At 34.3% G+C, this 23,433-nt stretch overlaps 2 protein-coding genes and 1 pseudogene across 6 annotated transcripts; 1 reads left to right on the top strand and 2 right to left on the bottom strand.

Moving 5' to 3' along the window:
* The first annotated feature begins 2,869 nt into the window (after positions 1 to 2,869).
* On the top strand, positions 2,870 to 5,772 carry LOC111313771 (scarecrow-like protein 6 pseudogene; annotated as a pseudogene). Its single transcript, XR_016332598.1, has one exon. The product of XR_016332598.1 is annotated as a scarecrow-like protein 6 pseudogene (transcript).
* Positions 5,773 to 14,326: 8,554 nt separating this feature from the next.
* On the bottom strand, positions 14,327 to 17,603 carry LOC111313768 (phosphatidate cytidylyltransferase 4, chloroplastic-like). 3 transcript variants are annotated; one of them, XR_016332689.1, is made up of 8 exons: positions 17,128 to 17,603; positions 16,478 to 16,779; positions 16,094 to 16,284; positions 15,583 to 15,707; positions 15,185 to 15,318; positions 15,001 to 15,087; positions 14,774 to 14,889; positions 14,327 to 14,551 (listed from the first exon to the last, which is right to left on the bottom strand). XR_016332689.1 is itself a non-coding variant. In XM_022914508.2 (7 exons), exons 1-7 carry the CDS (start codon positions 17,383 to 17,385, stop codon positions 14,460 to 14,462), a joined length of 1,218 nt encoding a protein of 405 aa, XP_022770243.2. In that variant the 5' UTR covers positions 17,386 to 17,603; the 3' UTR covers positions 14,327 to 14,459. The 3 variants fall into 3 exon arrangements, 1 of the variants encoding a protein (XP_022770243.2); XR_016332688.1 differs by having other exon boundaries at positions 14,774 to 15,087; XM_022914508.2 differs by lacking the exon at positions 15,001 to 15,087.
* A 735-nt stretch (positions 17,604 to 18,338) lies between these two features.
* LOC111313769 (vesicle-associated protein 1-2-like) lies at positions 18,339 to 22,370 on the bottom strand. 2 transcript variants are annotated; one of them, XR_016332691.1, is made up of 8 exons: positions 21,874 to 22,370; positions 21,668 to 21,738; positions 21,453 to 21,534; positions 21,140 to 21,255; positions 20,901 to 21,065; positions 19,513 to 20,789; positions 19,018 to 19,095; positions 18,339 to 18,735 (listed from the first exon to the last, which is right to left on the bottom strand). XR_016332691.1 is itself a non-coding variant. In XM_022914511.2 (8 exons), exons 1-8 carry the CDS (start codon positions 21,923 to 21,925, stop codon positions 18,625 to 18,627), a joined length of 726 nt encoding a protein of 241 aa, XP_022770246.2. In that variant the 5' UTR covers positions 21,926 to 22,151; the 3' UTR covers positions 18,339 to 18,624. The 2 variants fall into 2 exon arrangements, 1 of the variants encoding a protein (XP_022770246.2); XM_022914511.2 differs by having other exon boundaries at positions 20,739 to 20,789; positions 21,874 to 22,151.
* Between the last annotated feature and the right edge of the window lie 1,063 nt (positions 22,371 to 23,433).

Raw genomic sequence — 23,433 nt, 5'->3', positions numbered from 1 at the left:
TTTTAAATATATTTTAAAAATATTTGTTATCTTATTATCTTTATTTATAAAATAAAAAAAATTCAATTGTCAATGTGTTTGACAATTTCTTGTTATTATTACATATAAAATATATTTTATATATTATTTTTTTCAATAATAAAGAAAGTTGAGTAAGATTTTTTTTTTTTACAAAATAAAAAAAAATTGTAAGTGTTAAAATTTAAAATTTAAAATTATTAAATGTTATATTTTAAAAATAATAATATAAATTAATTTAATTAAATTTTAAAATTTAAATAACTTTTTATTTCATACGAGAGACGAGGTGGAGTTGTTGTCACCAATCACACGGTGGTAGTCAGGACGGTGATAAACTATGCCTCCTCGACATGTCCAAATCATGGATTTCCCAGACAATTCATGGCAAAACTAGGCTTGAATGTCTCCTCTCCCTATATTAACACCCAGTCTCAAATTTGTCTAGACAAAGACAGACAAAATACCTGCTCCCTAGAGTCCCTGTAAAGCTCACGGATTTCTCATTATTATTATCATCTCATAAATAAATTTTCACTTAAATACACAAATTAATTACACCTTTTGAATACACATCATTTATACATATACATATAGTTTCGCAGGGGTTGCAAGTACAAATTTTGTACTAATATGAAAAAGCTCCTCGTCTTCGCTTGAATTTTATTAATTATATCACTTATGGATATTAAAAAAAAAAAGTCAAAATTGATGATGAATCACAGGGTAAAAGGGAATGTTATCATCCCTTTCCAATTTTATGAATCATGATCATTGGCTCACAGGGAAGTACTTACGGATATGCTCCAAGGAAAATGACATTATTGATTTTGAGCGAGTAATCCTTAAAACAAATATACACAAAATTCATCCCAGTCTCAAGAGATGAAATAAATAAAAAACAAAGTAAATTCGACAGCAACTTTGACGCTTTTAAGGGGTGTATATTAAAGAAGGCTGAAAATTGTTGAAACATTCAGAAGGTTTTACCAATTGTTCTAAATTTATGTCGTCCCATCCTTTTTTTTTTTTTTTTAATGATAGGATTTGACTGACAGTAACGCATTGCATGGGGGCAGAGCTGGTTGCATGGGTCTCTTTTTTTTTTTTTTTTTTTCATGATTTTTCAGGTCTTGGCCGACAATATGATCGAAAACCAAGTTATTGGAAGAGATATTGTGTTTCTTCGTGTGTTTTTACAATGGCAAGCAATGAAATCCAGTCTAAGCTTACTATATCAAGGTTGAGGCAATAATTATTCCTTGCTTCTTAGTCGCTATTGATTACGATGCAAAATCCAAGGCCGTATCTCTCTACATCTAATTGTTGCATGATCCTCAAGTTTTATGGTCTAATAGTTAAAAGGTGTTTGAGAAATTTGTTAATTTTTTTTTTACTTGTATTAAAGTTTTATCTTTTTGATATAATAAAAAAAAAATGTTGCATGATGCAACAGACACAAGCTAAATTAATTGGACTGACTAGTTAATTTTTTAATGGGTTCAATGAGGTGAATAATTTATTTTTTAAAAATTTTTTTATTTTAAGATAAATTTTTTAGTGCAAGAGTCAATCAAATCTTAATAATACAATCACGAAGTTTTACGTTAAAATTTTATTATATGAATTTAATTTAATTTAATTTTATATTGAATTTATCATGTTAAATTTTATTTTATTTATTTGATTAGTTAATAATTAATAATTAATTATAATTATAATTTCCATTATATTTATAAATTCAAAATTCTTAATTATTGAACATTAATCTAAAAAAACTTTAATAATAATGACTAAATTAATAAAGAGTACAAAATAAGCCAAGATATAGAGAAAATAAAAAAAAAATCAACTAAATGTTAGTTCAATTATATTTAAATTAATTTCAAGCATTCAAAAATTCATTGCAAATGAGTTAATGAAGGCTTAATTGTCAATTAGATTCAAAGCATTGTACAATTGATTTTATTTGCTTTTAAATTCATTAATTAATCCAAAGTATTACTCTTTTAGTTCCATCATGTGACATTAATTTAATTATCTTAAGAAACAAGGAAATATTGCTTCTTAAATACTCCTTAAATCCCTCAATTTTCTACGTATATAGTAAAAATACATTGACAACTATGCCCTTCACTTTCCTAAAAATGATCAAAGCTGCATATAATTTCTGTGACTATTTACATTTCTACCAGCACCCAGAAACCGACGTCTCACGCAAACGAGCCGCGCCCAACCCCATTGGTCCACAAGAGTCCAACTCATTAACTCAGGACTTGGACTGCAAAATCAACAGAAACTCTTAATCACAGCCACACGGTTTTACCTCAGCGAAAATATCTCAACCGTTAAAATCCTCTCGATATTTTCAAAACCCTCTAAAAAGGCCACTTTCATTATCTCATGTCATCAGATTCCGTTTCGAAAACCAGGCCAGCAGGATCTGTTTCTATGAAATTCCTAAAATGCCCCACTCAAACCACTCCTTGCTGGAGGAATAAAGCTAAAATTTTACGGCAAGGTAAGGGTATTATAAGGATTTGAATAAATAACAAAAAAAACTTCTTCCCCACTTTACCTTTTCTCTGTTTCGTCGGTAATAATAATAATAATAATAATAAACGATATATAAAACAAAATTTGACGCGCATGAAAAAAGCTTGACGAGAATGAAAGCTTGCTTGAATTTTAACCAAATTGGAAAATGAAAAATGGGCAAATGGAGAAATAGTTGTTTTCCACGCGCGTTTGAGGTGAGAGTAGGGGTGAAATGACGGACAGAAACCCTTCCACCAGGGAGATAACCACGTCTGCAGACAAAAGCCACAAAAAAAATATATACAAATAAACAATAATATAAAAAAATCAAGAAAAGAAAAAAATTACACAAAGAGAGAGAGGCTGAAGGGCACTTAACAACTTTTATATGTTGCACGCATCCATAGCAAGAAATAGACGGAAGGCAGAATACTATTACAAAGGCTCAAGGAGACGAGAAAGGAAAAGAAAAAAACCCAACCGCAAAGTAAAGGCACAGAACACGAAGAAAGGAAAAGATGGTACCAAAAATGGATGTCGAGGTACCAATAGCATCCGTGAATTAAAAGAAAGAAAGCACGAGTAATAGAAGAAGCTAAGGTGGAAATGGGTCTCCTTTTTTTCTTGAGTTAAGCCTTATCATCCAAAATTTTAGTCGTTCTTCCAGTTGAAATTTGTCTCTTTTTTAACCTCTTCTTTGTAATATTCAAACTAACCCATCTCTGTTTTGGTTTCTTCCTTTTTGTGAAACCGGTGGGTGGTGGTTTATTGATTATTGGAAACTGGAGAGTTTTGGGTACTTGGGTTATTTTCAGGTTCTTTTGTTTTTGATTTTCTTACACGAAGGCGGCCATGCCCCTACCCTCTGAGGAGTTTCAAAGGAAGGGGGCGTTAGATTTCTCTTCTTCTACTTCTTCTTGCTCAGGTTCATCACTTTTAATTCAAAACCAACATCATCATCAACAAGAAGAAGAAGAAGAAAAGTGGCAAAACAACAAGGAAGGTTGCTGCTATGTAGGTAGTGAGCCCACATCTGTTCTTGACACTAGAAGAAGCCCAAGTCCTCCAACATCTTCCTCAACACTGTCTTCCTCTCTCGGCGGCGGAGGCAGCGGTGCCTCCACGGACACCACCGGCGTGGCGGCAACGACGGCTGTCTCTGGCAAGAATAACAACGGCCAATCCGTAGATTTTGGAACGGAAAAATGTGGTTTGGGTATGGAGGATTGGGAGAGCGTATTGTCGGGGTCTCCTAGTCAAGAACAATCCATTTTGAAGTTAATTATGGGTGATGTTGAAGACCCTTCTATAGGATTAAACAAGATTCTTCAGTCAGGTGGTGGCTCTCAAGATATGGAGTTGTTCAATGCAGGTTTCGGTGTGGTGGATCAAGGTTTTACCTTTGAGTCCATTACTAGTGGTGGCAATTTGGTAAGCAACATTGACCCTCCTCTTACTGGAAGTAGCTCTGATTTTACAAGACTTGGTACGGTTTCAACCCCAACAAATCCCGTATTTACATCTTCACCACCCAATCTTTTACCTACTTCACTCCCTCCTGGTGCCTTTTCACAACAGCAGCATCTTCAGCCCCTTGAAGCTTTGGATGAAAAGCCTCAGATTTTTAATCCACAGGTGACAATAAACCAAAATCAAGCTCAGTTTACTCAAAATCAGGCTATGCACTTGCCACTTTCATGTGCTCAATTGCAAGAACATCATCTTTTATCACCACCACCACAAAAGAGACTTAACTCTGGCTCAAGTGGACCAAACTATCAGGTCCATAAGTTTCCATTTTCGGGTTCAGGACAGGAGCTTTATGTTCGGCGCCAACAACAACAGCTCCAAATGCTTCAGCAAAGGCCAACAACAATTGGAATGGCAGCAACAGCGAAACCGAAAATAGTTAGTGATGAATTGGCGAACCAGCAGCTTCAGCAGGCGATAATCGACCAACTAATCCAGGCCTCAGAGCTGATCGAAACCGGGAATCCGGTACTCGCGCACGGGATATTGGCGCGGCTCAATCACCAGCTCTCTCCTGTAGGTAAGCCCTTTATCAGGGCTGCTTTCTACTTCAAGGAGGCCTTATCGTTACTCCTTCGTTTGAACACTACCAGCCCATGGGCTTTGTCCACATATAACATGATTTTCAAGATTGGTGCCTACAAGTCATTCTCTGAGATTTCTCCAATCGTTCAGTTTGCAAATTTTACTTGCAACCAAGCACTTCTTGAGGTATTTGAAGGGTGTAGTAGAATTCACATTATTGATTTCGATATTGCGTATGGTGGGCAATGGGCTTCTTTGATGCAGGAACTTGTTTTGAGAAATGGGGGTGCCCCTTCTTTGAAAATCACTGCCTTTGCTTCTCCATCCACTCATGATGAGCTAGAACTCGGTTTCACTCGAGATAATCTTAAGCACTTTGCTAGCGAAATCAACATTGCTTTCGAGTTTGAAATAATGAGTCTTGACTTCTTGAATTCTAGTTCTTGGTCGTTGCCTCTTCACTTACCTGAAAATGAAGCAATTGCAGTTAATCTCCCAATTGGTTCATTTTCTAATTACCCTTCAACCCTTCCTCTAGTCCTTCGTTTTGTAAAGCAGTTGTCACCCAAAATTGTGGTCTCTTTGGACAGGGGCTGCGATAGAACCGATGTCTCATTTCCTCACCATATAATCCATGCCCTTCAATCTTATTCTAGCCTCCTTGAGTCCCTTGATGCTGTGAATATGAATCTTGATGCCTTGCAAAAGATTGAAAGGTTCTTGCTTCGACCTGGTATCGAGAAGATTGTCTTGGGTCGACATCGGTCCCCGGAAAGAACACCGTCTTGGAGGAGTCTGTTTGTACAATCTGGATTCTTTCCATTGACTTTCAGTAATTTCACCGAGTCTCAAGCCGAGTGTTTGGTTCAGCGGACTCCAATTAAGGGTTTCCATGTGGAGAAGAGGCAGTCTGCACTTGTTCTTTGCTGGCAGAGGAGAGAGCTAATTGCTGCTTCAGCTTGGAGGTGCTGAAGAGGGGAGTTTTTTTAATATTGGTTCTACCAATTCAACTTTGCTGCGAAGGTGCTTCATAGCTCACTGCTTAAAGTTTTTTATCTTTTTTTCTTCCTTAAAATTTTTGTTGTCTGTGGTTCTCTTAATCTAATTGTCTATGTGCCTTAAGCTTATTGTTTACAATCAAGAAACCAAACATTCTAGTAACTTGATGGCTTTGTACAGTCCTTTTTTTTTTTTTTTCTTATTTTCAGCCTTTTACTTTGGATGTGGGTAAACTGTTTTGGTTCTTTTTCCCGATTTAAGTTGCGATTGTTTGTTGTACACTTGACTTGACAACATGGCAAAACAAGTTATGGGAAAGGGGGAATTAATTTGACCTCAAAAATTAAATTCTCTGGCGTATGTTAGTAGCTTTTTCTTTTCAATCGTTTAATTGCTTGATCAAGTCGTCAACTCTTTTATTATACAGTTCTATTCAATAAATTGTTTTTAGGAGAACTATGGATGATATTTTCTGCTGTTTGTGGAATTCCTGAAACTTCACAAACCTCCAAGTTCGGATTCCAGGTAGAGGTTTTGGACAGAGCTGTTTTACACTTTTACTTCCCACTCAATCTGCAACTCTGTTGTGTGGAGGAATAATTCTCTTCCTTCCAAGATCTCTTCTTCACCCCCCCCCCCCCCCCGGTAACAGAAGATAGAAGGGTTGATTTTAATGGTTTACCTGACGGTAAATAAACAATGGTTTCATGGTGCAACTTTTTTCCATGATACAATACGTAATTTCTGCAGTTCTCTTTTTTATTTGTGTTGGATGCGGCACCCTGGAACTGATCATTGTTTCTCCCAAACTGCTTGTCTGGTTGGAAAACCTACAACCGAAAAGCTTGTTAGACATCTTTCTGTTAGCTTTTCCAATCAGGTAATCTTTTTGACATTCTTGATAACCACAGTTATTAAAGTGAAAAAGGTTCATTAAGCTGGATTTTTTTGTGTTAGCGAGGGCCAAGATTAATCGTAATTGCTTACTTGAGGGTGTTCGTATTAATCATGAACTGGGTTCATAGATTTATGGCACTGAAGGTCCAGGTGTTGGCCTAAATTCCTCCTGTTCATGCAATAACAAAAGCTTAATTCATGCTTTAATGTACTTTTTTTTTTTTTCATCAAGATGTCCATTAGTATGGGTGCAATAGATAATTAAGCTCATTATGTTACTTTATAGTTAATTATAGTTTTGAGTTTTTTAATTTATAAAAAAGTGCATGATCTATGATAAAATTTTATGCATGCCAACACTTCGCATTATTATTACATTGAATTTGCTATCGTTTGGTGAAGTACATTTTTTTAATGCCTCGCCATCACATGGGTGATGTACTATTGGACCGCCACATAATTAGTTTACTAACTCTTTCTTTTTCTCTTCTCCTTGAACTTGAAAGTTGTTCATTAGTATTCTAACTAAACTTTTCTTAAAACACAATTATAAAATATTTAAGAAGAAAGGCCATGTTGCATATGAATTATGTTAAAGAGAAAAATATTTGGCTCATTGGTTATAATAATAAAATTTAAAATTATTATGATAATAATGATAACTACTATTAGTAATTTCTTACCTATTAAAAAACAAAAATTGAAAAGCCTCAGCTTCAAGGACAATGACTACTCTAACAACACCATGATAATTAATTTTTTATCATATGATAGATATTATATATGTTACATATATAGATGATCATCTCGGTGATTATATCATCTTCGATTTTAAAAGGATTATTTTATATTAAATGTCACTCAATAATGATTGATGTAAATGTTTTATCTTAATTTTATTCTTTTTTTTTTGTTACAAAAAAGGGTTAGTGCCCTTACAACGAGAAAAGAAGGATGATGGGATTGAACTCATGCTTAAATAACTTTTAATTTGTCTCTTAATCATTAAATTAAAAGAGAAAAGTCATTAATTTTATTCTTTTAACAATGGTAGGGTGTTATTCTAAAATACTATAGAGAAATTACTTCGGACTACATATAATTCTTTAATGATCAGTTGATTGCTTTTCCTTGATTGATTTGTTACCAAATGCTTACTATAATTTGTTTGAGAGTTAAAAGGAATTGGGGTCAATGTTGAAGATGGTGACAGGAGTTGAATTCTTCAGCTTACTTAGGCAAGGATTTGGACAGGAGCTTGAACTTTGTCCCAAGCGAAGTAGATAACTGTGTATCACTGTCGGATCAACCAATGGGCTAACGTTAACAGCAACTACTATTATTATTATTACTATATTTGAGTTTAGATGATTATGGGGAGGCTATGGCTCCACAATGTTATATTTTAAGTATATTATATAAATTTTTTTAAAAATTCTAAAATATTTCATTATAATTTAAAATAATTTGTAATATTAATTTTTTTTAAAGAGAAAAAAAAAAGGATTTTTAATCTTCTAATCGGTCGGCAATTACGATAAGGGACGTATGACAGAAGCTTTTCTAATGTGCGGTATGCATGTCCAAGACGCTTGTCCTAACAGCCTCCAAAGAGCACGTGGAGCACGTTTATTGGATTACGCAGAAGTACCCCAAAATCAACTGTTGAAATCTTTTGATCAAGAGGTGCAGCGATGCCCAATCAAATGATCGTGACTGTTTGTCTTATGTCCTGCAATGCTGGGGACGGTGAGATTGAAAATGACAAACGGTGAATAATGAACGGTCGTGATCATGCGTTAGGCCTGATATACGGACATTGCATAACAAGACTGACTGACTGACTTTGATGATGCCAGTCCAAAGATCTACGACAGAAACGGAAGGCAGAGTTGGGGGTCCCAAATTTTGCCTGAACCTGACATTGTATAGCTTGAAGGCCAGTAAATGAACATGGAAACATATCCATTTCCAGATCACCTACAGACCAGCCTAGTGAAATGTCTTTGTCAACTAAGATTATGCAATCTTTGCGGTCTGATTCATTCTGTTTTGGGACAATCACCATCTCATTGCCCGAAGATTTGCCTCAGAGTGGGCGACACTGCACCACAGAGAAATTTTCTTTTCTCGACGGCAGTTTTTAAAGGAAACCATGGATCATCGCCCAACACGGCAAAAATGTTTCGTCTCATTAGTCATTACTTGACATTACTACTACGTCATAATATAATTAAGTACATTGCCTATCTTTATTTAGTTATAAAACTATTCTCACGTCATCGAAAAGTTGAATGAAAACAAATAAATGCAAGATTGATAAATTTTGAGGAGAGAAACGTGTAAAAAACTATAAAAAGTATAAGTAGGAAATTACCACGATATCTATAATCGAGTATATATCATTATTCATAGGAATATCAAATTAAAAAAATTTAATGCCTTTTTTTAAAGATATTTTATAATTCAAAAGGCAAGATAAATATTTTATCTTAAACTATGAATCATTAGTCAAATACAATTAATTCAATTTTTTTTATTCAAGTTGATTTGTGGAGTCATCTAAAATTTCAAATATTATATCAATTCAGTTATCTTAATTGATAATTTGATGGCATATAAAAATATAAATTTAGTATTTTTTTAATTAAATTATTAATTATTAATTTAAGTTGAACTGGCAACATCAATTTTAATTCTATCACTTGAAACTCAGATCACTTGTCAACAACACCTTCATCATACAGATATAAATAGCTTATCTTAAATACTATTAAACCAATTCAATTTTCACATCTATTCTCAACTTTTCTCTTTTTTTTTTTTTTTTTTTACTTTATTTTGAAGCTTTGATTTGAATATAAAAAAAATCTTCAACCTTTGCCATTAACCAATCTCCCACCTCATAATTTTAGGTTTTTGCCTTCATCACCAACAACATTCTTCTCAAATTTCATCCTATCTGCAAATTAAACAAACAAATTTCTAAATTCTCATAGGTGGTGCCAAGAACATGGTTAAAATGTGTTCTACGTGGCTGGCGGTCGATATATAATCATTCTTTGTATTCTCATTTTCTTTTGAAACTTTAAATTCTAACGTGTCGTCCAACCTTTGTATGAGTTAGTAAGACATACCGAGGTGAATTTGGCCCAAAACTGATACGTGCTTGGGTTGCAAGGAAGCTACAATAATGCATTTGGTCAACTACAAGGACACATTAATTAATTTGTGGGGCAAAAGCTACATAAATGGTGCATCCAAAATGTGTTATTTTTAAAGCGATGAAGGAAGGGAAAATTACGTTGATGCTACAAAAACAAAGATTAGGAAAGGCACGGTTAATGGTGCAGGAACAGCTAGAATATTTTTCACATCAATGTAGAGTCATTTTCAGGCTTTCCTAAAGAATCAAATTCACAAAGAAACAATCAAACAATGATGAGGACTAATAGAGAGGAGTATTATAGCAAGTTAAAAAAGGCATGCATTTGAAGGCCTAACAAGAGAGTCTTATGGCGAAAATGAAGTGGTCTTTTAGCAAAAGAAATTGAAATCATGGTGACTTTGTGACTGGAGTAACAATCTATGGATGTTTTTTTGTTTGCTTTTACTCCTATGTGCGTGGCCCATTTGTGAGAAGGAAAGGGAAAGAAAAGAACATAACAAATGCAAGGAAAAGTGGCTTTCCCTTATCATTTCTCACCAAAACCAAATTCAAAACCCCTCTTGGATGGATCTAATGCCATTGTGGCCTTTTGTCACCTCAATAGTTTAAAGCAGATTCCAGGGGTTGAAGAGAGAGAGAGAGAGAGAGAAGAGAGAGAGAGAGAGAGAGAGAGAGAGAAAGAGAGCAGGAATTAGCTAGGCATCTTCTACATATGGAAGCCGATAAAAGTGGCACACATATTTTTGAAGATCTAAAAGAAAAAAAAACCCTTGCCTGGAAAGTGTAATGATAAACAACTTTTCATTAAGGAATTGAGGTAAGCACTTTTGTCTTGAAGAAGCCTCCTAGGAGTGAGGGATTGATCAGTTATATTTTTGTGAAGAACAAAGATATGCTATAGACTCGAGACATATGCCAGCTTTTGTCCGCTTCCAAGTTCAAAACATGTTTGGTGGGTCACTAACTAAAGCCTAATTCAGTAATCCAACAACCATTTCTGGTTCACCCAAAGCCACAATTAGCTTGTAACTTCCATTTTTTTCCTAGAGCTTACAAAAAGCATAGAAAAACAAATGGGTCCCTTTGCATGAGTAAAGAATATAGAAAAAGTTGAAAAAAGAAAAAAAAAAAAAAACCAGGAATTCTATAACCCTTTTGAGATGACCTAGCTAATTGCTCCCTGCATTGGCGCGTTGGAATGCTCAAATCTTCTTTGTTATTGTTATTTGAAAACTTAATCATGATTCTCAAATGATCACTAATATAGATCTTTTCACATGATCATCATAAAGATATTCCTAGATCAGTGATAATGCTAATTTGATTAATTTCAATGCATTTCACGTTGTCACTCGAAAGATGCACTTCTTATAACGTATCTTGCTTACGACAAGCTGTGATGAAGAGAGACAGTTTCAGGATATGATTTCTTGCCCCAAGTTGATGTTCCTTTACCTCTTTTTGCCCCCTTGGCCCTTTAGCAGTCGGTGTTCTCTTAGCAGCGAAGCAATCTCCTGATGTTTATCATGTGTAATTTATTAATCTTTCTATTTGACATGATTAATTACTATTTAATCATCCAATTAATTTCCATGATTACTTCAGATTGAAAAATTTTTCCCTTGATATCTGCCAAATTTGAGCACCCCAACTATATATAATCGTAACCACAAACTAATACTAATGAAATCAATTCTAAACCTTTGATGAGTAATAGAATGCAGTTAATATGTATAGAGGCAAAATTAGAATTGGTTGAGCCATATATAAAGCACAATGATTGCAGCCTTTAAATACACATGCCAACACCCATCACTTGGTTTAGCAAAATGAATATAAATCAAACAATAGGTTGAGATATGGTGAATTAACCTATATTTTGTGAAGCTAAAGCCAAAAACCTAGTGAGCATCCAAGGCAAATATGCCTAAGAAAAGCAATAAAAAGAAAAGCAAAAGGAGGTAGGAGCTAGGTGGAGAGTGGTGGGAGGGGAAGGAAATGGGGATGGCTGAGATACAGGGGTGTGCAAGTGCAAGAAAAGTTAGGGTTTCCATCAGACAATCTTTTGCTTCTCTCTATCACACTCACCCTCATTCTTCAACTTTAATAGATGCTTGCCCACCATATCTTCTCCAACTCTTCTTTAAGTTTCCATCATTGTTTTATTAAAATTTCCTCTCACTCTCTTTTCCATCCTTTTCTTTCTCCATCTCTTAGTCAGCTTAGAAACAACGCGTTCATTGCGTCCCACACAATTTTTTGTTTTTCTATTTTGTGATTTCCCTTTTATACCAAAACTAAAAAGCAAGCACTCAATGCTTGTCAAAAGTCAATTATGGTAGGCCCTCCATGAACAAATATGGCATCCTAATTGGCTTCAATTCCCTCTCTTCATGCTCAAGACTCTCCCTTCTCTCTGCCTTTCTCTTTCTCTTTCTCATATATTTGAGAAATGGTTTGGCTCCACAGTTGACTTTGCATGGATGACTTGGCTAGCCTCCAAACCAGCGTCTAGTTTCATTTTATCCCCATCTTCTTCTCTTATCTTTCCTTTTTGTATTTTGAAAAATCTCATCAAATGTCAACCCGACGTTGATTATATATTTCTCAAGTCTTTTTCATCCTTTTCTTTTCAATTGTACTAATTTATAATAGCCTCTTTAAATGTCAAACAAATTAGTCGTTTGTTCTGAATGTTTCTCTCCCTTTATACAGTATTCACATCATAAAACAAAACTAAAAGAAAAAGAAAAAAAAAGTGATGGTAGTACTAATTTTTAAAAAGGAAACTATATTTTTTTATTATAATATAATATATAAATGCAACTATATTATAATTTGTTTTGAAACATCAAAATATTGATACGATTGATCGGTTGCTCAGCAATCAGCACACCATTTTTTATAATCTACTTAAGACCAATGTGGCAAAGTCCAATAAAAGAAAAGTAAGAACATTTTTCCTTCCTTTCTATCTTGTGAAATTAAGGAAGTTAGGTTCTTGGAAGAAGAAGAAGATATAGACAAGCATTTTTCCTTCCTTTCTATCTTGTGAAATTAAGGAAGTTAGGTTCTTGGAAGAAGAAGAAGATATAGACAAGCATTTTTGATTTGGCAATAACACATTTCATAGATTGGTGTTTGGATGACATAGGTAAGACTATATATATGTATATATGTATATATGTATAAATGTGTATGTTAAACAGACAAGTACATGTGAAAGTTAAGGGGTTTGGCAGCCTCATGGCCATGGGGGCTTGTCTTTCAGTGGTTGTTGCCTACCTCCCCAAATTAATAGTTGGGTGACCGCCCTTTCTTTATTTTCTTTCTTTAGGTTATCAGAAGGCGACTTTCTCTTCCTCAAGACTGTGTTAATTATTATGGTTATTATTATACTATAAATTTAGACGTCACAAAGAGTTTACCATTGGTGATGATAATGATGATACGATGAATTTATTTTGCCGCTGAAACTTTCTTTTCTGATGGTTGAGTATGGACATTCGAATGGTTTCTTAGTGTTTTAATGGTCTCTCACTTACCCTGAGAGCTGCTCATGACATCTATATTTTCTTCCGTGAAACGTTAAGTTTTTTTTTTTTTGGCCAAGATCAGTGAAACATTAATTTATCACTAGTTACTACAAGAACAAATGGTGCATTCAAAAACTAAAGTAGAATTTTTATAAAGATTAGCAATTATGTTAATAAGTGAATATATATAACTTTCATGTGATTAACTTTAGAATTTTAAATGTACATAGCCCACAAATTATGTACAAAATTAAGGTTTGTCATGATGTTTATATATATATATATATATATATATATATATATAGAGAGATAGATAGGGCAGGGCATCGCACTATATAAAAAGTAAAATCGAACAAGACATTTTGTTGCTAAAATTAGTGGTGGAACCGACAATACGGAGTAACATCAAGTGTCATCATCGTAACCACCGATATCAATTATGATAAGATTGAAGTTAAGTCCAAATTATATAATTGTAATGTGACTATTATTATATAAATAACCGTGAAACGCTAAACGACGAAACATAAAGTATGTGGGTTTGGCAAACCCGGGCGGTTTCAAGGGCTTTTGTTTTCAGAGTGGGGATGCATTTCCTTAGCTTTATTATAGCAGGCAGCACGTACCCTTCCAGTTATCAAGCTCAGATGTTTTATTTTGCCATTTTCTTTAGTATAGTCAAGATAAAGAAAATTTTTTATTTTACTAATTTCGTCATGCTTTTGAAAATTGGTTATTGCATATGCGATTACAGCTTTTCACTTTTTTCTGAATTCCAAAGGAAAATGGAAAGTAAACTGAATAAATCAAAGAAATGATCCCTAAAGAAGATTTATTATTATTATTATTATTATTACGCCATTAGGTCCCCAATCCAACCCAAAAAGGTGGGACTAAATATCAAAATCAAAGCTTTGTTGGGCCCTCGTTGAAGGTCCATTAAAAACACAAATTTGACTTACTGTGTTTTATTTATCTAATTATAGTAATACGTGGGGTTGGAAATGATTTTAAGTTAAAAGCAAAAACCCCTTTGTCTGTGAAATCTAAATGGCCGGTGTAGTATTACATTTATCTAGAAAAAATGTTTTTCCTCGACTTGACAATCGAAGAGTTGCAAAAAACAACCTTTGCTTCTTCTCTTGCGTTATATCCATCAAATCAAATGTGCTTGTCAACTCCATTTCAATATTGAAAAAACCCAGACGAATTTCTATCTGGTATCCTCTATTGCTATTGTTTACATATCAAACGCCGTAGAGCGGCAATAAGATTTTGACGAAAGAGTAAGCAAGAGCACCTGTGAAAATGTAACTATCCACTCTGTCAAGTATTCCGCCTGCATGACAGTGCACACAAAATGTTAAAACAGTTTCTTGAATTTTTAATACAGACAATGAATCCCATATAAGCAGCACCAAATTAATCTAGCCAACTGGTATTCGGTGTCTTCTTTTTCAATTATTTAAAGTAAGCAAAGTTCTTGTTCACCATCAAACGTATTTCGAAAATTAATTCAATAACTTATCGGAGAACTTAAAACATTAGTGACCATAATTACCATGCCCGGGTATAAGGGTGCCAGAGTCTTTAACACCGGCATCTCGCTTGATCATTGATTCAGTAAGATCACCAAAAACAGACCCAAAGAAGTTCAGAAATCCAAAGGCTATTGCACTGCATCAATGAAAAAGAATACATCGAGGGTATGAAACTAAAATTTTCAGAAGAAAAAAAAAAGGATAAAATTTTCTGAGTTGTATAGATGTAGTTTGAAGTTCATAGAACCCATGTCTTTTTATAGATAACAAACTAATCCAGTCATCCCCATGTTTGTCTCTTGGAAGGATTTAACAATGAATGCTTGCAATGATCCTAGTAAAACATTTGTATCTGCGTGTGAGTGAGAGAGCTCCACTTTTCAAAAACAAAAATCTTTAGTACATCATTACTTGTGAGATAGATTGAATACCTTAGCCAAGATGATGGCCAGCTAAAAATCTTTGACAATACAACAGAAGTTGCTACACAACCACCCAAGCCAACAATAGCTCCTTCCCACGTCTTCTTTGGACTTATATTAGTAAGTGGTGTCCTCCCAATGGCCTGCATCAGAACAGGGGAACAAACGAAATCATGGTCATTGGATGATACGTCCACCGCTTAAAATGTAAGAAAAAATCAGTCCTCATGCCATATAAATAGATTTAGTTTTTGCAATTTGATTGAAAAATGGCAAAACAAAAAAAAAAACTAATAAAGTGATGCCGACAGCACAAGCAGTAACCCTGTAACTAATGAAGCATTCAAGGCATCTTAAAGTTTTAATTTAATAAGTGAAATAAGATTTTGTTGACCAAGGCTATATACCTTTCCACCTAAAAAAGCATATGTATCTGCTGCAATTATGCAGCTGAAAGAAATCAAGGTTGCCACAAGGCCTACTGTCCAATGAGCTTGGCCACCAAGAAGAAATGGCCATCCAGCTCCTATCCCTGTCAATAAGAAGCTGCTTGTAAAACAGTTTCATCAAAATTATCATCCATACCACCCACGCAAATGAACCAGATGCCTAAAGGAAATGGCGTTTCACATCTAAAGAAATAAAAGCTGTTTTAAAATTCCTTGATGCATTTCAAAATTATTATATTATAATAAGGAAATAAAAGATGTTTCAAGATCCATGAGTCAGAAAATTCAAAATCCTTATCCAAATCACCAAGTTTTAAGCAAAAGCAGTCTAGAAACTATGACTTTTAAAGAAATGCCATTTTAAGTTCTAACCTGACAACTTAACAAAGATTGGTATTCACTGTTGATAGATAAATTTGTCCAATATTTAGATTTACTAGCAGAAAGGTTTAAAAATCCAAATTCTTACTAGTATTCAAGGCAGGAGCTGCTAAACCACATCTGAGCTTAACCCAGAAACAAGGGAGGTAGCCACAATAAAATAGCCCAAACATGGTACTGCTAAGCTGAGCAAAACGAGGGTTTCCTCTTTGCAAGAGCAATGCAATAGCAACAACAAATGCAGCGGATGTCACCGAAACATCAATATTGCCAAAGTACCTGATAATACAGCAGAAATACTAAAGAAATAAGACATCAAATATTTTCAAAAAGATTTTAACCACAAAGTAGGAACTAAAAGATTCTGAAGGGAGGATGTTGCATTCTAAATAAAATAAAGACAATGAAATCAAAACATTAGTAGATAAACTTGTGATAATATCAGAGAATACAAGGTATCCATCAATCTTACAATGTGAGAATGGGCATGAGAGCACATATAACAGAGCAAACTCGTGAGACATATCGTGGAGGAGGTGTCATTCCTGCAGTGATTCCACGGCTCCTAACCAATTCAAAATACTCGCGTGCACCGAGGAAAACAGTAGCAGCCATAGCCACAGTGAAAACCCATCCCCCAGCTAATACAGCACCTCCAACAGAGATTCCAATACCAAGTCCAAAAACAATCCTTTTCCTCAACTGACTTGATTTATGTTGGTGCTTAGAAGGAGAATCCTTCACCGTTGGTAACATATGGCCTTTGTCAACTTCCTATAACATAACTGTCTCAGTAACCATCTTTAAACAACAGTTTCAGTTATTGACTACACAAAACTTGATATTTGCAACTTACATTAAAATTTCTCATGCATTCTTCATGACTATTTCTCTTATCAACCAATTACTTCCAAATCTCCAACTATTCTTTATTCGAAAATTATTTGAATCCCTTACCACCTAAGCTTTTTTTTTCTTTTTTTTTGCTTTTCTTAATTAATTGAAGTCTTCAGGATTTCGATTTCTTTTACATTATCAAAATGCAAACGAATAGATTATTCAAACATTTCAAAATCCAGTTCTAAGTTAAGCAAATATGTGCACAACCAATACTAAAGGTACCTCCTTGGCATTGCTTTCGTCGACACTTTCCGGTTCAGCACGAGCCACGGCCGTAATAATCCGCCGATTGATGTAACGCGTAGGACGAACTAGGAGGACGGATTCGGATCCATGAAAGACTAAGTTAAGATTCAGTTTAGGGGTTCTTCGAGTGAAAGTTAGGGTTTGGTTGGATAAGAAACGACATGGGCAACCGCAAAGAGAAGTTACTGATATTGGAATTAGATTGTAACGATCGATTTCCACAAAAGAGGCCATAAAAAAATTGAACCAAACAAAAGAGTAAAAAAAATGGAGATTTTTTTTTTTTATTTGGGACAAAAATCTGAACGCATAATTTCGTTGTTGTTGATCTGGGTTTCGAAGGATTGAGATGAGTTCGAAGTTCGAAGAGAGCTTCGAGCGGGCCTTTCGAGGTTGGAGGAAAGTGTTGTCTTGTTGGTATTTTTGTTACTATTTTAATTTTAATTTTTCTCGGATTTTACGGCAACGGTTAGGTTCGTCATGTACAATTCGTTCTTCGGGGTAATTATGGAAATTGGGAAAATATTATATTTTAGAGAAATTTGAGTGGAGCTGTTATTTCCTAATTATTATTATTATTAAGAAGAAAAAAGATTAATAAAATTTTGAATTGGAAACCTAATTCTGAATACACTATTTCTGTTATTAGTATTATCTCTCTATTCTTGAATGTTTTTTTGGTCATTGATTAAAAAAGCACTGTTGGCTACCGGATGCTGGAAAAGGAAGCATTTCTATAGGACAAGTTATTGCCTATTGCACATGATTTTATGCGGTAAGACAAAGAAGTTGTCTTTTGATGGGGATGGTGATGGAAAGATCAGTGCGTGTGGGTTTAGAATTTCTTTTTTAGTATATTTATTTATATAATATACACAAAGAATTATTGATAGATTTATTAATTTTATAAATTATATATATAAATAAATTTTAAAAGTGTCTGAATTTTTTTTTTTTTAAGAATATACATAAATATTTTATTTTTAAATGTTAATCCGCTCTTGAATACATTCTTTTAGTTACTAATCTTTTTTCCTAACAAATAAATATATATGAGCCTTCAACGCATAGTATCCAGTCAAAAATCCTAGTTGTAGCCAGCAGCATCTGTTGACAGACTTTACAATTCAGATTATAATATGGAATGCCTGCAGTCAAATTGGAATTCACAAGAATTAACACACCTCTAGTCAATATCCTGCATGTCATGCCCAAGCATGTCATTATTATTACTATTAATCCAATCTTTAAAAACCAAAATTCAAGGATAATTCCCACTTGAAAGGTCATACAATGAACAATAGTTGCCTCTTACCCGTCACACATTGAACATGTTTTTCTAGCGTCCATACAGACCATTAAGTAATACATTCAACAAAAGCTACAACGCATCATTCAAACATTTGTTTTTCCAATTTTCTACATTTCTTTTTTTTTTTTTCCAGCCACGAAGTAGCATCAAAGGAGAAAAGGTCATGTTCTTTTCAAGAGGTATCCCAAAATGATGCCAACTAAGCCAACAAGAATTACATATATGAATGGAATACCACCGCGACCTCTTTCGGCTTCACGTCTCAGGAGTTCCTGCAAATTGAATTTCAATGTGAGGCTGCAATAAAGCTATTAACAGAACCCTGTGCGGCTCATATTGATGTTAGAAGAATACAGTATAACAAATTGTCAGCCGCATTGATAAGTTATTGACAATTGGACAGTGACCATGGATGAATGATGATGCACTCATATACCTAACATATTAGCAATTGGTTCTTAATTCCTTAACCTTTTTGTTATGAGTTTAGGACCCCAAAGATTTAATTCCAAAGTACCCTGCAAGAAACTCTTAGAAAATAGAGAGTAACTTACCAGTTCTTGCTGAAGCTTGTTATTTTGCTGAATGGCAGAGTTTTTCTCATCAGTTAGCTTGGAAATGAGAGACCTTGCCTGCAAATAAAAGTACTTTTCAGAATAAAAATGCCACAGTGAAGCATCAATATTTTAAGGCTTTTCTTTTCTTCTTTTTGTTTTGGATAATTGCAATTTTTTAGAATAGCTTCAGTGATATAGTAAAAAGGAACATTCCCAGACTTAGCTTTTCCTCCACAAAGTCTTGATTCAATCTTTCAAGGGTTTTCATTCTTCAGAGATGAAAATTCTTTTTACATATTTCAATTAGATAATTATCATTAAATCACGGAAAAGAGCCATTAACATGAATGTGATGATAAAAAATATAGCATTTAATATCTAACAAGGTGATAATGCCACATTTAACACAGAGCCATGTTAGATCCATAATTATTTCTCACATCAAGTGCATTTGAAAAGTTGACAGCAAAGGTTGAATTTTAAGAGGCGTACCCAGTATTAGTGTTCATCTTAAATGAACAAACTTCTGCTTCAAGTTTTAACTGGAGTTGTTGGCATTCATGGGCATGTACTAGTGTACCCGCAGCATCGGAGTCCAGAACCCCAATGCTGGGGTATTCTGAGAAACATTTTTTTAATATAGGAGGAGTGATCGTTAATTGTCATCAGGATAGAAAAAACAAGCACGAGATTATATCCAATCCGAGTGCTCAAATCAGCAAATTTCACCTAGAGGGGTTGTAATAGTGGTCAGAACCACTATCTAGATGAGGAATTTCAGTGACAATAGGATTGTCCACAATATGGGAGACTTTTCACCATATCAAAAGAAAGGAGACAAGAGTCCTTCAATAACCTTGTTGACAGTGTTCATATTTTTACACTCCTAAATAGTCCTAATGAACAGGTCTGAACAAACATCAAGAATATGGGGTAAGAAAAAATTGGGGTAATATCACCATCAAAGTGACATGCATGTTCAGCTCTACTATAGGAAGTTTAACATGAAAATAATTCACTTACTACTAGGAAATCACTCTCTGTACATAGAAGTTAATTAAAAGACAAAAAAGTTACAAAAAAATTGCCGTTATAGCATCAAAGGGTATATTAAAATTGATCCCTTTATACCAGTATGTATGGCCTGCAAGCACAGGCCCGATGCTAAGTAAGCTTCATTAAAACTGAGTATATGACACCTAGTCCGTCTCCAAGGAAGATATTGACAACCAAATAGACTCCAACTTAAAAAGTAGATATTCCTAAAAATGAAGAAATGAACCCCATTACAATTACATGGAATGATAAAACTACCTAGTAAATTAACACACACAAAAACTCAAAATCAGTAAGGTCAGCTGAACCATGCTTGATGATGGGTGATTTAGGGCAAAAAAAAGACACAAGCCAAGATAATTTCCACCCATAGATGCATCATGCAAGTATGATTACCAGTATCATCAATGCATTCTTCACGTTGTATGATTTGAAAATTAATTACACCATTTCCTAAATTAAGCCAATTGTGGAAATGCCAACCATACGCAATTAGAAAGAACTGTTATCATGAATGGCAGTCACTTCATTGGTTTAGAGGGAACCTGCCAACATTCCTTACAAGAACCCATAAAATTCCAATGAAAGAGCTAAAAGTACCAATAAGAGAGAGAGAGAGAGAGAGAGAGAGAGAGAGAGAGAGAGAGAGAGAGAGAAGTTACATCATATGAGTTGTTTTGAGGTTCATGCCGCTCAACATGAGGTCTTGACACCTGCAGGCACAATCATATAACCACAACACAACTCATTAATATTTGAATGGAACACACTGATCAACACTAAAACCCTATTCAATATCAATCACAAAGACAAGTAACACTCACAGATGTAAATTCTGCAGCATTCAAGCTACCATTGTCTGAGAATGAAGCCCTAGGTGAAGAGCCTTCCTCAGATCCTTCTCGAACAGGGGAAGGAGGCCGAGGAGGTGCAACATAAACAACCCTCAACTTGCACTCCTCAACATGATGCCCAGATTCCTTATTAAACTAACACAATCAAAAGCAAACAGTTAGAAAACAAAAACCCTTTCAAATCAGATCCCATAGTATATAACAAATACCATCTCTGGAGTTATATCTTTTGGTGCAGCTCCAGGACTAGCAACCACAGTCTGAAGTAAAAATTTATCCTTGCATTGCATATCAAGAGGTGCTTCCTTTTGAGCTTGCATTGTAACTGACTCCATAAATAAGTCAATAATTAACTATAGAAAAAGTAATTATAAAAGTCGAAAATAAAGCTAATTATTGCCATGGAATTAACACGACAAAGAAAAAGGAAACAAATTACTATAATTAAGCATTAAAAATGATTAACTAAAACAATGATAGCTAAGTCAAAATTTTGTGCGAGAAACAGGCAAGGAAAGAGACCAATAACGTTGCACGTAGACCTAGGCAGAACAACTCCAGTGTTAGGCCTCACACAGTACTTCTTTGGGTTTGTCGTTTTGACCTGCAAAAAAACACACACAAAAAGATACGCAGTAGACTAATAAGAATCAAAGTCTTGGGTTACAACAAAATCCCAAATAAATTTACCCAGAAGAAGTAAAAGACATGCGAGATTTAAGGATTAACATAATTACCTTAAAACCCACATAATCGTCGGTCTTGTTGGACAAGTTTAGAGAACATGAGATCTGCTTTCTCAATTCAACTAATTCAGGAACAACAAATGTTAAAGAATTAGAAAAACAGTTGAAAACGTAACTCATAACGATGAAGATATGGATCTGGAAATCAACGCGAAACTGGAAATTTTTGAAAAGGTAAGGCTTCGGAAGATGCTTACAGGGAAATTGGAGCTCTTGAGGCTCGATGCTGAGAAATTCGCCGGCGGTCATCGTGAATCGATCGGTAAGACGGCTTCCGGAGAAATAAACGATAGGCTGTTCTGGCAAGCCTTCGGAGACGCAGTGGAGTTTCTGGTTCTCCGGCGAGAGAGGAAATAAGAGAAAAGAAAGAGACGAAGGGAGGGATTGAGACAATGGTGTCCGGTCTTCGAGACACAGCAGAAAATCAAGAACGTGGGACAGTGATGCTTGTCTTGCTTTCGACTTTGACTGCAGTTGTTTCCGGTTCCCTATTTTACAGTATCATGCGGTTCAATTTAGGGCTATAATTGTCTTTTTATCTCCCGATAATGATTTGGACTCTCGAGTAAAAAGTACTCACAAAAGAAAACCTATTTTTTTTTTTTATATCCCAATTATTTCTAACTTTTTCTCTTGCAAAATTGAAAACCATTTATAAAAACGAAAAGGGAAATTCAGAAAAAAAAAAGAAGGTAGTGGCCCGTTTGGACACAAGAATTTATCAACATAGATCCACTTACTTCTACAAACCCAAAAACAACAGCGTACCATGTAAGGTTATACTACATAGATTTGATTGATGACTCCGTTGTCGGAAAAAAACACGAAAGTTAGTTGGTAGTTTGAGCAGTCGGTGGAAAATGATATTGGTAGGCTGGCCGCAACTATCAAGAAGCAACTTTTGGGGATTTTTTTTAACACCAATGGCGTAGATGCGTAGAAGCATTTACAGGTATAGACGGTAACCAGTTGGATAGAATTTAATTCGATTTTTTAGATAATTTATAATATTATAAATTTTTATAATTTAATTTAATTTAGTTTAATTTTTTAAAATTTATTTAATTTAAATTTAATTTTATCAGTTTAATTTGATTAATCTGTTCTTTAAATTTTTTATATATTATTTTAATATAATTTTAAATATATTTATATATAAAATAATTATTTTATTTTATAAAAATTTAAAATATATATATAAATTAATAAAAATAAATAATTTGATTCAGTTTTTTTTTATTTTTTATATTTAAAATTAATTTAATAAATATATTTAATATCTAAATTTAATTCGAATTAAATAAAAAAATCTAAATTAAATTGAATATTATTGTTTTAAGTTGATATTTAATTTTTTTTCTCACTCCTAATAATGGGTGGTAGTGGCTATTGCTAACCATACCTGCTTCATTGCCTTCTCTATTAACACGATGTTTCCTCCATCTTTCCAGATCAGGACCGGCTTTTTATTTCCAAAATGCTCCTCATTTTTCCTTGCAAAAAAGGAGTTCAAACACAGCCAAGCTTCTCTTAACACATATTTACGCCACCTGAGAACCTAAATACACAATCACTTATTTCAAGTTTCAAACCGGGCATATTTTAGCCTTTTCTTGATCTCTTATAAACACTGGAACATAATAAATTTCACCTCCGTCTATCAGATGTGGGACATACAAACCGTTGGCAACTTATATCTTCTATCAAACCCTATTGACAACTATGGGATCATTTGTGACATTCAAACACGCCTGCAC

Source organism: Durio zibethinus, chromosome 23, assembly GCF_047325235.1.
Source record: "Durio zibethinus cultivar Kanyao isolate XHJ-2024 chromosome 23, ASM4732523v1, whole genome shotgun sequence".
Lineage (NCBI taxonomy): Eukaryota > Viridiplantae > Streptophyta > Magnoliopsida > Malvales > Malvaceae > Durio > Durio zibethinus.
The sequence above is the reverse complement of the archived record's forward strand: the minus strand, read 5'-3'. Positions and strand labels throughout refer to the sequence as shown.

Coding starts and splice junctions, on each gene's coding strand:
- LOC111313768 (XM_022914508.2), bottom strand. CDS start 17,385: ATGGCCTCTTTTGTGGAAATCGATCGTTACAATCTAATTCCAATATCA. Junction 16,285..16,477: donor CTCATGCCCATTCTCACATT/GTAAGATTGATG, acceptor CTGTATTATCAG/GTACTTTGGCAATATTGATG. Junction 14,552..14,773: donor CACCCTTATACCCGGGCATG/GTAATTATGGTC, acceptor ACTGTCATGCAG/GCGGAATACTTGACAGAGTG.
- LOC111313769 (XM_022914511.2), bottom strand. CDS start 21,925: ATGACCGCCGGCGAATTTCTCAGCATCGAGCCTCAAGAGCTCCAATTT. Junction 21,535..21,667: donor ACGATTATGTGGGTTTTAAG/GTAATTATGTTA, acceptor GTTTTTTTGCAG/GTCAAAACGACAAACCCAAA. Junction 19,096..20,738: donor CTCAAAACAACTCATATGAT/GTAACTTCTCTC, acceptor TTTTATTTGCAG/GCAAGGTCTCTCATTTCCAA.